Source organism: Podarcis cretensis (assembly GCF_951804945.1).
Source record: "Podarcis cretensis genome assembly, chromosome: 10".
In the NCBI taxonomy this organism is placed as follows: domain Eukaryota; kingdom Metazoa; phylum Chordata; class Lepidosauria; order Squamata; family Lacertidae; genus Podarcis; species Podarcis cretensis.
The window spans coordinates 4,398,674-4,415,477 of record NC_137179.1 but is presented as its reverse complement, the minus strand read 5'-3'; the positions used below and the strand labels follow the sequence as shown (position 1 = coordinate 4,415,477).

General features: G+C 48.2%; 2 protein-coding genes across 2 annotated transcripts in view; one reads left to right on the top strand and one right to left on the bottom strand.

The window, feature by feature from the left end:
- Positions 1-16,804, bottom strand: part of KCP (kielin cysteine rich BMP regulator) — a 190,074-nt gene that overhangs the window by 36,356 nt on the left and 136,914 nt on the right. The gene's annotated exons all lie outside the window — the stretch shown is intronic.
- On the top strand, positions 60-16,480 carry LOC307224863 (uncharacterized protein; the record flags this gene model as incomplete). The annotated part of the gene is made up of 6 exons (XM_079992033.1): positions 60-167; positions 993-1,122; positions 6,383-6,576; positions 10,991-11,119; positions 12,916-16,272; positions 16,469-16,480. Exons 2-6 carry the CDS (start codon positions 1,083-1,085, stop codon positions 16,478-16,480), a joined length of 3,732 nt encoding a protein of 1,243 aa, XP_079848159.1. The 5' UTR covers positions 60-167; positions 993-1,082.

Below are 16,804 nucleotides of genomic sequence, written 5' to 3'. Positions count from 1 at the left end.
TGCAGGCAACACTGAGCTAATGGATCCCTTATGCTGCCCCCCTCTCTCTGCAGCAACCCAGAAACCTTGCGCCAACTGTTACATCTGCATGCACAGACGGAGCTCGTCCACCAGGAGGCGTCGTTCCCAGCTGCTCTGCTTGCGATAGAGCTGTTCTTGGGAGAAAGGTGAGCCCTATTGGCAAAACCTTTTTGGTGTTTTGCAACTTTCTGTCTAGTTGCAGGACCTTAGCCAGGCCTAGCAGAGTAAACGCAGAATCCACGGAAGCAATTGGCGACTTGGCTGCAGACAGGATAGACGAAGCAGGAGCCAGGAACTTGTAGTTAGGTGTTTATTATATACAGTGGACTATTTACAGGAAAAGAACACGGATCTTTTGCTAGCTCTGTATGACTCACAACTCCTACAGTGACACACAGAACTCCTGAACTCACGAACTACCAGTTAGTGGGCCATTAATTATCACTCCCTTGAGAGAGCTTGACCAATCAGGGAGCTGTCTCCATGTCTCTGTTATCACCAGGCAGACTTACTCCTTCAGATTGCCTTCTGGCTGTCTGCCAAACCTTAATTGACTCTGTGTGAGTAGCTGCACATACACAGTTTCCCAACAAGCCCGTGGGTGGGGGGCGGGTGGCCTTGGTGGGTCTCCCCAGGTCTCCCCGGAAGGGTGCAGGGTGGCCTATGCAAGCAAGCCATTGCTTGGGACAGGGAGAACGTCTCAATGGTGTTGTGTATTTTAATTACGGATCGTTTTTATAGTTGCGAACCACTTAAAAAGCTGATTTGGTAGGTAAGCAGTAAATAAATAAAATAATAATAATAATAATAATAATAATAATAATAATAATAATAGACTTCTAGACTTGGAAGGGACCCAGCCCCACTACAATGCAGGAATCACAGCTAAGGCAAGCAGCTTAGATGCTAATTCAGATCATGACAGGCAGCTTCTATTTACAGCTGACTCCGCGCGATGCTTCCTTTTGCAGGTTTTGGGACTCGCAGCCCATCGAACCCGGAGCCCGGCACCTGGAGTTGGCTCGGCTGCGGCTTGCCGCAGGGAGTGGACCGGCGTCAGCATGGCAGGAGGCCAAACCTGTGCCGGGAAGATTGATGGCGGTAAAACCAGGATGATCAGCCAAATGGGATATTGGTTCTCGCCAACTAGAGGCGAAGGGGAACATGTAACAGCGGACAAAGGGCCCAAGTGTGGCTGTCAGGTTCCTGCCATTAGAAGAGCCCCTTCTCTGCTTCCTCATGAGTCCCTGATCTGTGCGTGCCTGCAAATGGAGCGAGGCAAGCCCAGAGCTGTTACTCATACAGAGAGAAAATGGGCACACCCCTTTCCGGGGAGGACATTCTGTTAGGAAACTGCCCAGGGATTGGTCAAACGCACCATTCATGACCAAAGCAGTGATCCAACAGGTTGAAGAACAGTGTATCCTTCAGAGAGGTGGCAGGCACACTCCTCCCGGTAGACTGGGATGGCAGGAGCTTTTAAGCTGCACATTTTTCACAGCCCAGCAATAAAGTTGGGCTTTACTTTTTGCAAACCCCTTTGGCAAAGATGTGGGATGTGACGCATAGATAGCAGTCAAGTACAACATTCCTTGTTTTCCTAGAGTGGACATGCAGGGAAATGTTTGCTCCAGTCAGTAGAAAACTTCCTGTTTCCTCCTGAGCTGGGACATACTTCCTTTGCATGTGACTAGAGGTTGCGTGACCTTACCTGCCCAGGTAACACAAAAGGACAAGGCACGCTGCACAATCTCTTTTGACTTCCTCGCCATCATAGGACTAGGGACACGGGTGGCGCTGTGGGTTAAACCACAGAGCATTGGACTTGCCGATCAGAAGGTCGGCGGTTCAAATCCCCACAACGGGGTGAGCTCCCATTGCTCGGTCCCTGCTCCTGCCAACCTAGCAGTTCGAAAACACGTCAAAGTGCAAGTAGATAAATAGGTACCGCTCCGGCAGGAAGGTAAACGGTGTTTCTGTGCGCTGCTCTGGTTTGCCATGCTGGCCACATGACCCGGAAGCTGTACGCCGGCTCCCTTGGCCAATAAAGCGAGATGAGCGCCGCAACCCCAGAGTCGGCCACGACTGCACCTAATGGTCAGGGGTCCCTTTACCTTTACCATCATAGGACTAGCAGCTTTTTAGCTAGAGATTCACAAAGGGACTATTCCCATATGGGATAGATTGCACATGTATATACTCTGTAACTAAGTCTGCCTTCAGGGATCCATCTGTGAACTGAATGTGTGAGTAAACTTCTTTTATATATACTTTGCAGAAGATTATGTCGTGTCTATTCTTTTTAAGGGGGAGAAAAGGGGATTACAAGAAAAGGGGATTACAAGCTAACCGCTGTGCGTTTAAAAGGGGAATGTAAACTCCACTAAGTAAAGGAACTTGCTAGTGCAAGTTAGGATGGATATTATTAAACAACATATCCTCTCCTGCCTCCCTGAACATTCCCACAAAAGAAGGGGGTTGTTTTTAAAAGGAGGCTGGTTGCCCTGTTTGAATAACGCTGCCAGAATTAAGGCGAGATGGGAAAAGGCACATAAAATAAGAAACTTGCTTCAAATTCACGGCTGTTTTACGTATCCAAGGTCAGGGCCTTTGGACCTGGCTGAATGTGGCCCCCAGTATGGAAACCTCCTCCCCTTGCTTTCGCCACCCGGGCTCAGGTAGCGCATTTGCAGAACAATAGAACTGTAGATGTGGGGCCACGGAGGCCATGTGTGTCTCTCCTTCTCTCCCCATAGCAGGTACTGCTGGACCGCCTGCTGCTGCAGCAACAGAGGGACAGATCCTGCCTGATCCAGATCTTGTTGGCTCTTGCTGAGCCAGAGGGTGCCCAGGAAAGAGGCTGTGGCAGAAAGCAGCCGACCTCCTTGGGAGCAGGTACAGCAATGGAAGGAGTGAGAGAGAGCAAGAAATTTCAGCGTTTCCAAGCGCTTACCCAGGTTTGCTTTCCTCAGAAGGAGGGACAGTGGAGACTGTGGTGTCTTTAGGATATATGGATTTATTTACACATTCTGCTGGGCCTGGGGGTTAACCCGAGTCATGCAGTCCAGGTCCGGTCCCGAATCCATGGATTCCACGAGGAGTCAGTCCAACAGGCCCAAGGCAGGAAACCGGGCTAGGTCAGGCACAGGATCTCAGGCAGGATCCTGCATACAGCAATGTTGCTCCCGCAACCTGGGGCGGGGTCCGGCAGCCTTTTATCTCTGACGGGGTAACGGCTGGTCCTGATCCCCCAGTGACTCACCTCCCTGTCTCGCTCGAAGGGATGGTTTTGCTTTTCCAATTTCTCGCAATTAGAATCCTGGCTGCAGTTGTGGCATACATGAATGGTGGTCTAACCTTCTTCTTAATTTCTGTTGTCTTGATTCCTAATAAAAAGGCCTTGGTCTTTTTAAGATTAAATGAGCATTAAGATAACTTCAACAGTGTAAATAAGTTTTGATGGATGCGATAATGGAATGATGAATGGTATAGTTTTTGTAAAATATGCAGGGATTTAAGATATGTAAAATGAACCATGGAAAGAGAAGAAGGGGAGTCATTGATATCTTAAGGATGTAAAAAGGAGTACCGTATTTTTTGCTCCATAAGATGCACTTTTTTCCTCCTAAAAAGTAAGGGGAAATGTCTGCGTGGTTTATGGAGTGAATGTGCGGTTGAATGCTGGCTCTTGCCCCGGCCTCCATTGTTGAATGTTCTGCAGACAGAGGCCGTTTGTTTCCCCAGCAACATGGGACTGGCTGGTTAGATTATCTGTCTGGAAACTGTAGAAACGGCTGCCTTTCCTTTTCTAAAGAAGCTGCAGAACTGTGAGTTGAACCCCATAAAAACAGGATTTTTGCTCTTTGCAAAGTAAGCTCAACAACTTTGAGCTGATCCTCAAAAAAGGGCCTTTTCCCCTTTGCAAAAGATGCTGCACAACTTTGAGCTGATCCTCAGAAAAGGGGACTTTTTCCCTTTGCAAAAGAAGCTGAGCAACTTTGAGCTGATCCTTAAAAAAACGGGGCTATCCCCCTTTCCTCCTCTAAAAACTAGGTGCGTCTTATGGTCAGGTGCGTCTTATGGAGTGAAAAATATGGTGCTTTGAATTGTAAAACAGAAAATTTAATAAAACACACGCACACACGCACACGCACGCACACACACACACACACACACACACAACCACACCAAAAAGTTCTCCCACGGCCACAGCCTTAGATTCAAGTAGAAATCAAGCATGTCTGTCCTGCAGAGGCTTCAGCCGGCAGCCTCCTATCAGCTTCTAGCTCTCAGACACACTCAACTGTGGCTTTTGTCCATCTAACTACCAGCTGGTTGGGGGAGCATGGATTTGAAACCTGGTCTCTCCCAGCTGCTGGTCTGGCACACAAACTCCCACGTCACACCAGCTCTGACTTTCCCTTGGCACTTTTGCCTCTCGCTTCCTTCGCCCGTTGGAGCCTGTAGTAAGTGGGACTATCCAGACCCCCCCCCCCCGACCAGTCCTCCTAGACACCGGCAGGACTTGGCCAGGAAGGAGGAGAGATCGCTAGTTGTTGCAAATCACAAGCCAGACGGTAAAGCTGCCACAACCTCCTTTCCCGGACGACCCTCGAATGGGGTTCAAGAAGGAAAACCCCCCTTCGATATTTACTAGGTTTGCCCAGCCCTGAGTCATTTACCGTGACGCAGACAGAAATTAAACAGGTAGGTCTCCAAACGGTAAGGAACCAGTTTAGCTTCCCCGAGCAAAGGCACAGAGTACAAAAGACAAAAAGCCCTTTTCCAAGTTTATTGAACAAGCCGCTCAAAACATTGCACGTTTCTTAGAAGGTTACAAACAAAAAATAAAAACATTGTAAAATATAACTATCTGGGACGTGGGTGGCACTGTGGGTTAAACCACAGAGCCTTGGGCTTGCCGATCAGAAGGTCAGCGGTTCGAATCCCCGCGACGGGGTGAGCTCCCATTGCTCAGTCCCTGCTCCTGCCAACCTAGCAGTTCAAAAGCACCTCAAAGTGCAAGTAGATAAATAGGTACCACTCTGGCGGGAAGGTAAACGGCGTTTCCGTGCACTGCTCTGGTTCGCCAGAAGCGGCTTAGTCATGCTGGCCACACGACCCGGAAGCTGTACACCGGCTCCCTCGGCCAATAAAGCGAGATGAGCACCACAACCCCAGAGTCGGCCATGACTGAACCTAATGGTCAGGGGTTCCTTTACCTTTACCTTAAAATATAAATAGCTAAAGCCATACTCACACAGCAACAATAGTTCAGAACACAGCGAGTAGTCAAAAGTCCATTCACTGGTCAAACGCCCCCAGGCGAAGTTCCAGGGCAAGATGTTCTGCCCTTTGCATCTGAATTCCCAAATCCTTTATCCTTGAAAACCCATGTGGAGGACAGGTTAGGGACCAATCATTTCTTTAGGTTAATTACCAATTTACCAATGGTTGTATAATGAGACCTGTTGTCGTTTAGTCATTTAGTCGTGTCTGCCTCTTCGTGACCCCCTGGACCAGAGCATGCCAGGCCCTCCTGTCTTCCACTGCCTCCCGCAGTTTGGTCAAACTCATGCTGGCAGCTTTGAGAACACTGTCCCACCATCTCATCCTCTGTCGTCCCCTTCTCCTTGTGCCCTCCATCTTTCCCAACATCAGGGTCTTTTCCAGGGAGTCTTCTCTTCTCATGAGGTAGCCAAAGTCTTGGAGCCTCAGCTTCAGGATCTGTCCTTCCAGTGAACACTCAGGGTTGAGTTCCTTCAGAATGGAGAGGTTTGATCTTCTTGCAGTCCATGGGACTCTCAAGAGTCTCCTCCAGCACCAAAATTCAAAAGCATCAATTATTCAGCGATCAGCATTCTTTATGGTCCAGCTCTCACTTCCATACATGAGACTAAACACCCATTCCCCAGAAGGCCACAATTTTATCTCTCCCACAATGCCTCACTCCTGCGTGAACCAACGTTTGGACACTGAGGTCCAGCGCCGAGGGCCGTCTGGCGGTTCCCTTGCCGTGAGAAGCCAAGTTACAGGAAACCAGGCAGAGGGCCTTCTCGGTGGTGGTGCCCGCCCTGTGGAACGCCCTCCCACCAGATGTCAAAGAGAAAAATAACTACCAAACTTTTAGAAGACATCTAAAGGCAGCCCTGTTTAGGGAAGCTTTTAATGTTTAATAGTTTATTGTATTTTAGTGTTTTGTTGGAAGCTGCCCAGAGTGGCTATTATTATTATTATTATTATTATTATTATTATTATTATTATTAGGCATACCAAGATTTCCCAACTACAGAGCCCTAAGCGAACTCGGCTCCCTTCCTCTCCCTGTAATATGTCGCCTTTTGCCTGTCTTGCCCCACAGAGCGAGGCAGAGATGACCCGTCGCCTGCCTTGTGCGAGGCCATCGCCCAGATGCTGAAGGAGCCGGGAAGAGCCAGCGGAGCAGAGGGGACGTGGCAGGACGGTGCCGTCGCAGTGCTGGTGGATCTGCAGCGGGAGCAGCAGGAGGAGCTCAGCCGCACCCTGGAGAGTCTGTCCGGGATCCCGAGTGACAGGGTAAGCGAGGCATGGAGGGTGGGAAGGGGGAGCAGAGCCAGTCGCCTCACTCCAAGGGCTCCAAAAGATTCAGGGCGCATGAAAGGAACAATAAACCATAGAACTGTATAGAGTTGGAAGGGTCATCTAGACCAACCTCCTACAATGCAGGAATCTCAGCGAAAACATCCATGACAGATGGCCATACAACCTCTGCTTAAAAACCTCCAAGGAAGGAGGAAAGTCCACAACCTATCCCTGCCGGACTGCTCCTGCAGTCAGAAAGTTCTTACTATATATATATATATATATATATATATATATATATATATATATAGTGGTGCCCCGCAAGACGAACGCCTCGCAAGACAGAAAACCCGCTAGACGAAAGGGTTTTCTGTTTTGGAGGTGCTTCGCAAAACGAATTTCCCTATGGGCTTGCTTCGCAAGACGAAAATGTCTTGCGAGTTCCTGCGGTTCCCCCCCCCTTTCCCCCCTTTTCCTAAGCCGCTAATCCGCTTATTAGCTGATCCGCTGATAAGCCGCTTAACAGCTGATTGCTAAAAGCCGCTAAACCGCTAATAGCGCTAATCCGCTAAACTGTCAATAATAGCGCTAATCCGCTAAGCTGTCAAAGACGAAAAAACCGCTATACGAAGAGCCTCACGGAACGGATTAATTTCGTCTTGCGAGGCACCACTGTACATTTTTATTGATTTTATAACATATCAGTTCCAACAATCATACAACATATCTTCACATCTTATACAATATTCTGATGATTTTCCATTCTTTATCTCTTATTCTGCATTTCGTAATTTCCTATTACATTTAATTATCCTTAACTAATAATTCTTTTCATAGTCTTTCATGTAATATTTTAAATAATCCAGCTTACGGAACTTCTTGCAGTCCTACAAGCGTGATCTGTTCATCACTGTTACTTTCCAAATAGTTCATAGATTTACTCCAGTCTTCTAAGAATCTCTGGTCCCGCAGGTTTGGAATCCTTCCTGTTAATTTATCTAATTCTGCATAGCCCATCAACTTCATCCTCCGTTCTTCTTTCGTCGGCAGTTCTTCTGGCTTCCATTTTTGTGCCAATAATATTCTTGCTGCTGTCATTGCATATAAAAACAACTTGCAATCCTGTCTATTAATATCTGTCAGAAAGTTCTTCCTGATGTTTAATTGGAATCTCCTTTCTTGAAACTTGAGGCCATGGGTTCGAGTCCTACCCCCCAGAGCAGGAGAAAACAAGCTTGTTCCCTCTTCCCTGCAACATCCCCCTTGAGATACAGTACATCTGAATTTCATGGAGAGTTCTCCATCATTGCAGCAACAGATTCAGCTGTATCCTAAGCAGCATCCCTGTGTGTTTCTGTCACAGCCTCTTCCAGCCAGCCAGCATAACTTCTCCCCTTCTGTCCCCACATGAAGTTTTGCCTACTTCTTCCTCCTCCTGTTGGAAAACTCCCTGGGGTGTCCCTGCAGCCCCCAAACTCTGAGTGTCCTCTGGTAAGCGCAGCTCTGAAAAAGGCATTCCTCTTCTTCTCCAGTGCGCTTCAGCGACATATATTAAAAAACATGTGCACACTAATCTTCTAGCATAACACAGCAAGGAGCAGAGACATTGTAGAGCTAATCTACGTATTTATTTACACACTACTTGCCGATCAGAAGCTTGGTGGTTCGAATCCCTGCGACGGGGTGAGGTCCCGTTCCTCGGTCCCAGTTCCTGCCAACCTAGCAGTTCAAAAGCACGTCAAAGTGCAAGTAGATAAATAGGTACTGCTCCTGTGGGAAGGTAAACGGCGTTTCCGTGCGCTGCTCTGGTTCTCCAGAAGCGGCTTAGTCATGCTGGCCACATGACCCAGAAGCTGTACGCCGGCTTCCTCGACCAGTAAAGCGAGATGAGCACCGCAACGCCGGAGTCGTCCACGACTGGACCTAATGGTCAGGGGTCCCTTTACCTTTTTATGTACAGACAAAGGAATCATGGCATCCTCTCTCTCCAGCTCCAAGAGAAGAAACAGAAACAAGTAAAAGCAAAAATACAGTACAATACTACATACAGCGGAAGAGATGAGACTGTCTTCCGTTCTCACACTCTTCCCAGACAGGCATGTGATTTACACCAATCTCATATGCAGCGTGGGAGGTGTGAAATAGTAACACCTCCTTTGCTCTCAGGCCTTTTCCGCTAGGAAATATATGAAATGCACTCTCTGCAAAACCAAATAAACAGAAATCTTTTAAATCTCTGAAAGTCACAAAATATGCACTCTTGATGGATTCTCTACTTCTGTTTGCGGAATACTTCGGCAGCGTTGGACGTCATAAAACAAAGCTTTACGGATTGTTTTCATCAGATAAGAATCTGACCCATTGCTTCTCTCAGAGATTTGCATAGTCTACAAAGACTTTCAGAGACTTATAAGACTTTCATTCGGTTCTATGTTTTCTAGAGAATCCATCAAGAGTGCATATTTTGTGACTTTCAGAGATTTAAAAGATTTCTGTTTATTTGGTTTTGCAGAGAGTGCATTTCATATATTTCATACTGGGCAATGTTCTGTATAGATTATATAAAGAGTTTATATTGACATCGTATTGTTGTACTTGGTCATCGTGTTCCCTCGGATATTACTGATATATTGTTTGCAACACAAGGGTTTAATTGTTTGGTTACTTTTCTGCTAGGAAACAGAGATCCAACGTCACACAGCATTGCAGGCCACCCTCATCTCTGCCAAGGGGGGGCAAAATTCCAGGGGCCTTGGCCCTTAACCAGAGTCTGTGCTCCTTTGTTTTTGTTTTGTTTTTTAAATGATATTTTATTAAGTTTTTAACAAAAAGAAAGTTACAAGACAATAAACAAAAAAACAAGAGAAATACAAAAAACAAAAAAACACAAGAGAAATACAAAAACACAAAAATACAATAATTTAAATTTAACATAAAGAGAAAAAGAAAAAAGAAAAAAGAAAAAGAAAAAGTCCCTCTTTTTAATTTCTCACCATTCATTAACTTATTTTCCTGACTTCCTCACACCTCCCTTTTTTGTATTCCATTTAAAAAAAATGGTTCAGCAAATTCATACCTCTTAATTTATCCTTAATTATTTATCCTCACATATTATAGCTTCAAATTTTCGTCTAATATCCTTTGGAAGGAGGCACAGCAGAGACTACAGCCTTTAAGAAATATGGTTTATTTTGCACACGTTTACAACCTGGGTTTTGATGCAGAGAAGCAATTCACAGAGTATGAAAGGGTACCTGAGGGTCATCTAGTCCAACCCCTTGCAATGCAGGAATCACACCACATGGTCTCCCATCCAATCTGACACCATACTGGACCCTGCTTAGCTTTGCAAACGCGCTAGCAGTTTCATTGCTGCACCACCAGGGGCACACAGCTGCTCCCCTTCAGTTCCCACATTACTTAGCTGCAGTTCTTGCAAGTTAGCTCGTTCTTTTGGGATTGTGGTGAGAACACTTACAATTTGATACGATACAATAATCTTTATTGTCATTGTCCCATACAGAATGACGAAATTGAAAAAAATCTACATAAGACATTCAAAAACCAACAAGCCTGCTATCCCAGCCTGGTTAGCTCCCTAAAAACTCTGATACCCCATAATTAAATACAATATACTCCCATAGAGACTCCTTACACTGCGTTTAAAACCAAAATTGCATTTGGATAGAAGCTGTTTCTCAAGCGGCTAGTCCTAGTCTTGATAACCCTGGACCTTCTTCCAGAAGGCAGAAGCTGAAAGAGATCATTTCTGGGGTGCGCACTATCCTGCGCTATCTCTTCAGCTTTCTTATGGAACCTGGAAGCGCAGATTTGATCCAAGGTGGGAAGAGGGCACCCAATTATTCTCTCCGCAGTCTTCACAACCCTGGACAGCGTTGTTTTTTCCCTGACTGTGTAGCTCCCAAACCACACACACAGACCATAAGTTAATACACTCTAAGCAGTACAATGGTAAAATGCCATCAACAGGTCCTTTGAGAGATTGTTTTTCCAGAGGATTCTCAGAAAATATAACCTCTGCTGTGCTCTCTTCATCAGGTCTTTGCTGTTAGATCATCTCTCAACTCCATTCCCAGAAATCGAAACACCAAGACCTGTTCCACACACTTCCCCTCAATAATGAGTGGGTGACTATTTGATTTATATTTCCTAAAGTCCACAATAATCTCTTTTGTTTTCTTGAAGTTAAGGAGTAACACTTAGGTGGCCAGCTGAGGCCCTTGTCTTACATAAGAGCAACACAATCCTCCACTGGATTCTAACCCTCACTGGGTGCAGGACCCCAGGAATGGGAAGGGAGCCAGGAGATCATCCATACTGACCCCACAAGCCCACAGCAGTACGTGACTCGGTCGCTCAGGCTCACCACTTGCCGTCTCACCCCTAGGAGGGAGCCGCTTGCCCTGCCCTCTTTGAGAAACTCCTCGCCCGACTGCAGGAATCACCCCTGACGTCTCTGGTCCGGGATTTGCAGCCCGCCTCTCTCCAGGAGCAGCAGCGCTCCCTCCGCCAACGGGTAAGTTTGGAAGCTCGCCCACCCACTTACGAAGCGGGGCCCAAGGCATGGGGCAGTGGCATGGTGTGGGAAGATGGAAGTGCTGCAGTCAGCTCCATCTGGTACGCAGGATGAGACCCCACCTGCCCGCAGACTGTCTGGCCAGAGTGGTGCATGCTCTGGTTATCTCCTGCTTGGACTACTGCCATGCGCTCTACCTTTGAAGGTGTCCCGGAAACTGCAACTAATCCAAAATGTGGCAGCTAGACTGGTGACTGGGGGCGGCCGCCGAGACCATATAACACCAGTATTGAAAGTCCTACATTGGCTCCCAGGACGTTTCCGAGCACAATCCAAAGTGTTGGTGCTGACCTTTAAAGCCCTAAACTGCCTCAGTCCAGTAGACCTGAAGGAGCGTCTCCACCTCCATCGTTCTGCCCAGACACTGAGGTCCAGCTCCAAGGGCCTTCTGGTGGTTCCCTCCCTGCGAGAAGCCAAGTTACAGGGAACCAGGCAGAGGGCCTTCTCAGTGGTGGCACCCGCCCTGTGGAACGCCCTCCCACCAGATGTCAAAGAGAAAAATAACTACCAAACTTTTAGAAGACATCTGAAGGCAGCCCTGTTTAGGGAAGCTTTTAATGTTTAATAGATTGTTGTATTTTAGTGTTTTGTTGGAAGCCACCCAGAGTGGCTGGGGAAACCCAGCCAGATGGGTGGGGTATAAATAATAAATTATTATTATTATTAATATTTCAACCTCAGGTGCATGGGACCCATCAGGAGTTACTGGGCTGTAACTTCCAGCAGCCCCAGAAGTCAGCTGTACACAGATTTAGAATTCCGTGTACAAAAGTTTCAGATAAGGTCATCCAAAACAAGCAAGGGGGTGGAGCAACTCCCCTATGGGGAGAGGGTGCAACATTTGGGGCTTTTTTATTGATGTACAAAAAACCCCACAGAACCCTTTTCATGTACGCAACCACAGTGGCGAGGATTTTAATAGCAAAAAACTGGAAAGGTGATGTAATCCCCACAAAAACTGATTGACAAGCGAAGATGATAGAATACAGTGGACGCTTGGGTTGCGATTGTGATCTGTGCGGGAGGCACATTCGCAACCCACAATGCTGCGTCTGCGCACACACAAGTTGTGATTCAGCGCTTCTGTGCATGCACAAAGTGCGATTTAGCACTTCTGCGCATGCGCGACTGCCAAAACCCAGAAGTAACCCGTTCCGGTACTTCCAGGTTTTGGCGGGTCCATAACCCAAAAAACCAAAACCTGAAGCGTTTGTAACCCGAGGTATGACTGTATTCAGAACTTGCAAGGATGACTGGGAGAATAAGAGGAGATTCTAACCAGAAATTTAGTGAAGATTGGACAATGTTCAAAGAATATCTTTAAAAGTACTGACAGATTTTGATTGACTCTTGAAGTTTAAGGAAATTATAAAGTATGTACAACGTTTATTGCACATGTAACTTGTTAAGATAGAGTTGTCCATTTATCCACTCCATGTTTACAGTATCTCCAGGCTTTGTTTTGCACATGACACCTTAGCATGTTTGTTGCTTGAATGGTTACAAGTCCATCTCTATTCTAGCTATTATTCTAGTAAATTTGGTTTTATACTTATAAGCCAGTTTATGGATTATGGGTTTTGTAGACCTGCAGGGCCCCTACGCTGCCTGTCCCTGCCAGAGAGATAACAGATCCAGAAATGGAGATTCCTCAATATTCGTTTCCAGAAGGAGAAGGTGCTCACATCTTGTTTTATGGGACTTCATTGAGTCTTTAACTTTGATTTGATTTCTAGGGACCTCTGCAGACGGAGCGGGAGTTGCGCCTCGCCCAGGAACCGTCCCCATCTGAAGAAGCACTTACTGCAGATGAGATACCTGAGAGAGAAAGCGAGCCTTTGTGGAGGAAACCGGAGACTTCTCAACACGAGAAGCAAAAAGGATTTCAGGATTCAGAGGCCCCACAGGGCTCCGTAGCTCCTGGAGGCAACCGGAACCTCCCTCAGGACAAAGAGATTCAGGCTGAGCAAGGCCTTCTGCTCCAGGAGTTGAGTCCTGATACCTTAGAGCCACAGGTTGCGCTGCTGAGGAAATCAAAATCCTTGGGGTCTCTGGAGTTCCTGTTGAGCCAGGATTCGAGCCAGGATGCGGAAATCCCTCAGCAAACACCACATGGAGGACTGGAGATGCCCCACCTCCCAGGAGCACAGGGTAGGGAGATGGAAGCTGTAGATGCCCAAACTCATGGTGACCTCCAGTATATTCCACAGAGGGAAACAGAAGCCCTTCAAGAAAACGAAACGAGGGAAACTTCAGATCTGGAACCTCAGCGGGAGCCCCTTGTGTCCAGGAAACCAGAAGTCCCACACAGTGAGACGAGTCAAATAGCCTTTCATACCCAGGGCACACAGTTCCCTGAACCCCCAGAATGGAGAGAGTCAGAGACTACTCCACCATGGGTGGCCCTTCAGACCCACAAAGATGTCCACAAGGAGTCCCTGGATCCAGACACGAGACATGGCAAGATTCCGTGCCAACAGGACCTGAGGTTTCCAGAGCTCTCCCAACTCCAGAGGTTTCTCCGCAAGAAATCAAAATCTCTTGAGCCTCAGCTTTTATCCAGGGCAAGGCCATGGGGGTCACCACAGATTCAGCGGGAGGTATGTCGACCTCAGAAATGTGGATATCCTCAAGCTCTTCAGCCCCAGGAATGGGAAGTTGAGGGAACTTCACAGGCAGAGAAGGAAGATCTGAGGAGCCATGATTTGAGGGTGGGTCCGCAGCGTCAAAAGCTCCCAGAAAGCCATGACGCACTCATTCAGGTCCCAGAGCCATTGAGTCTTGAATCTGAGGAGATGGCAAAGTTACAGGGTGTGAGGCAGCTGGAAGGCCTTCATATCCCAGGAGGACCTCAAGGAAGGTCCCATGGTTGCCTGCAGCAGGAACAGGAGCTGACCCAAGCTGAGGAGAAGACGGAGGGCTTGGAAACCCCACAAGGCCAGCAAGGACCAGAACTTTCCTATCCTGAAACCCCTCCTCACTGCAGGAATCTGTGGAGGAAGTCAAAGTCTCTTGAGCTGAGGAGGTCGTGGGCTTTTCAACCCCAGGAACTGAGGGAGCTGCACGTCACTGGCACCCAGCCCCTGCACCCACAAATGGGTGCAGGAGCTGTTCAGGCTCAAGATTGCCAGGAACCAGAGGACTCTGAGGCGAAGAAAGCAAAGAAGGAACCACAGAGCCACCAGGAATTTTCTCAGGAGGCCTTTCAAGAGCATGGGATGGTCCAGAAAGGGGTGAGGGTTACTAGGCCTCAAAATGTGAACGAAACACAGGACTTTTCATCTGAGGGAGCAAAGGGTGCCATAATTCCACAAAGGCAGACACAGGTTCCTCAGTCCTCAGAGTGCAGAAGTCCAGAATCTCCACCTCTTCTGTGGAGAATTATGTGGCAGAAGGCAAAATCGTTTGAGATGAGGAAAAAAGATGTCTTTCTGAGTCCAGGGACGCGACCAAATGCTCCAAAGCCGAGCATCCTTTATCGTCAGAAGATGAAGGAAGCCTTGGTGGGACAATCAGATGTTCTCACCCAAGGACAGAGACAAGAAATGTCTCAAGAAATTAGGGAGGGGGAAACCCGTCTAGCTGAAAAATCTCCACAGAGAAGTCAACAAATACTTCAGAGTGAGGAAATTTCCAAGAGGGAGCTGGGATGCCCTAGACATTCAGGAGAATCACAGCCCTGTGACAAGAAGAGTCTGGAAGATGCACAGACTCCAGAGACTGTGCCACAAAAGGAGATGTGTGGTCCTCAGCCCCAGAGAGGCCAGAAACCAGAGTCTCCTCCTCTTCTGTGGGGGGCTCTGGAACTGAAGTCAAAATCTTTTGAGATGAGGAAATCAGAAGAGCACAAGCTGAAGAAGTCACTGATGGTTCTGTCACAGAGAAGGCCACCGGTGGGACCAGAAGCTCATAGGCCACAGGGATGGAAAGTTCCAGATACTCGTACTCCTCAGGAACTGAGGGAAGCTGAGGCCTCTCAGGCCCAGCCAGAAAATGGAGCATTGCCAGCTCAGAGGGCTGAGCTCCCAGTTCTAAGGGAGAGGGAGACCTTTCCAGGTCAAGAAACAGGGGAGCTGGAAGCACACCAAGACCAGGGAACCCCACTGAAGAAGACAACAGCTTCTGAGAGCCAGGAAGCACAACAACAAAGAGAGCTGGAGCCATCAGAGGACCCAGGGACGGTTTCTCAAAGATTGGGGGCTCCACAGGCCCTTCAGCCTGACAAAAATAAGTTTCCAGAAATGTCTCGGGCCCAGAGAATGCCAGAAATGGTTCTTCAGCCTGAGGAACACAGAAGCCTGGAATCTCCACCTCTCCTGTGGAGGATCCTAGGACTGAAGGCAAAGTCATTCGAGCTGAGGAGGCCATGTCCCTTTCAGACCCAGATCCAGAGAGAGAAGGATGGTTCTTATGGGCGGCAGGGACAAATAGCCTCCCAGAGCCCCCAAATCCTAAAAGAACCAAGGAGGTCACAGGCCACCCAAACAGACATAGGGAATGATGGCACACAGCCGCAGTCAGGGCCAGAAGGGAACCCAAGGGTTCCTCAGCATCAGAAACGTAGCAGTCCAGAAACACCTCCTCTTCTGTGGTGGGCCTTGGAGCTGGCCCAGCAAGACACACAACATGGGAATTTGTCGGTCTCTCCTCAGCCCCAGGAAACAGAAATGCCCCCAGCAGCCCAACTCCAGAGAGTGCTACAGACAGAGGCCCAGAAGTCGAAGAAACGTGTGCGCCAAAATATTGTTTATCCCCAGGAACCAAAGGAACCAGAAACTTCTCAGGTGCTGGAGAAGGAAAGGAAGGCCCCCAAATCTTCACGGCCTCAGGGAACTCTCCCTGAGGTGGACTCCAAGTTGCCAGCTTCACAAGGCTTGGGGTCTCAGAGCTTGCGGAGGGCAGAAGCAACTCAAACCCCCAGGAAAACCCCTCAGGCCCGTGATGTGCTGAAGGAGACAAGGGCTGTTCCTGTCCAGAAATCTCCACCGACAGCAAAAGGTCCCCAAGATGTGAAGAGATCCCCAAAGAAGCAGGATAAACGGGGGTCTTCTCTGTCACAAGGGAAAGTGCCCAAAATGTGTGGCTCCTACAAAGTTGGCTGCTGTCACGTTCATCCATGCCAGGAACTCCAGGGGTGTGAGACAAAAGATTGTGGTCCCTCAGGTGAGGCGCAGTTCCTTCCCCGAAAGGAGCTGAGGCTGGAAAGGGCTGAGGCTCTAGGGAGGATTGAAGATAATGGTTGCTCAGCCCTAGAGGGACAGAGTAGGACTGAATGTCTCCTGCCCCCAGGAAGATTACTAGGAAAATCAAAGTCTCTTGACCCAAGAGATCTTCAGACCCAGAAGCCCCAGAAACTGAGGGAGCAGGAGTCCCCTAGAGTTCAAAGAGAGCCAGAGGCCACAGCCTTTCGGGTTCAGGAAGATCTCCAGATGAAACCACAAAGCGAGACTCAGGCCTCTGAATCTCAGGAAGAGAGAGGCTCAGAGGCCCAGAGCACATCACGGTCATCTCAGGGACCAGGTGCAGAAAGCCCTTCTCATCTTCAGAGCCGCTTGGAGAGAGTGTCTGAATCCCGTGAGCTGGTGGGGCCACCTGAGAGCTCACCACATAGAAATCCTGAGAACC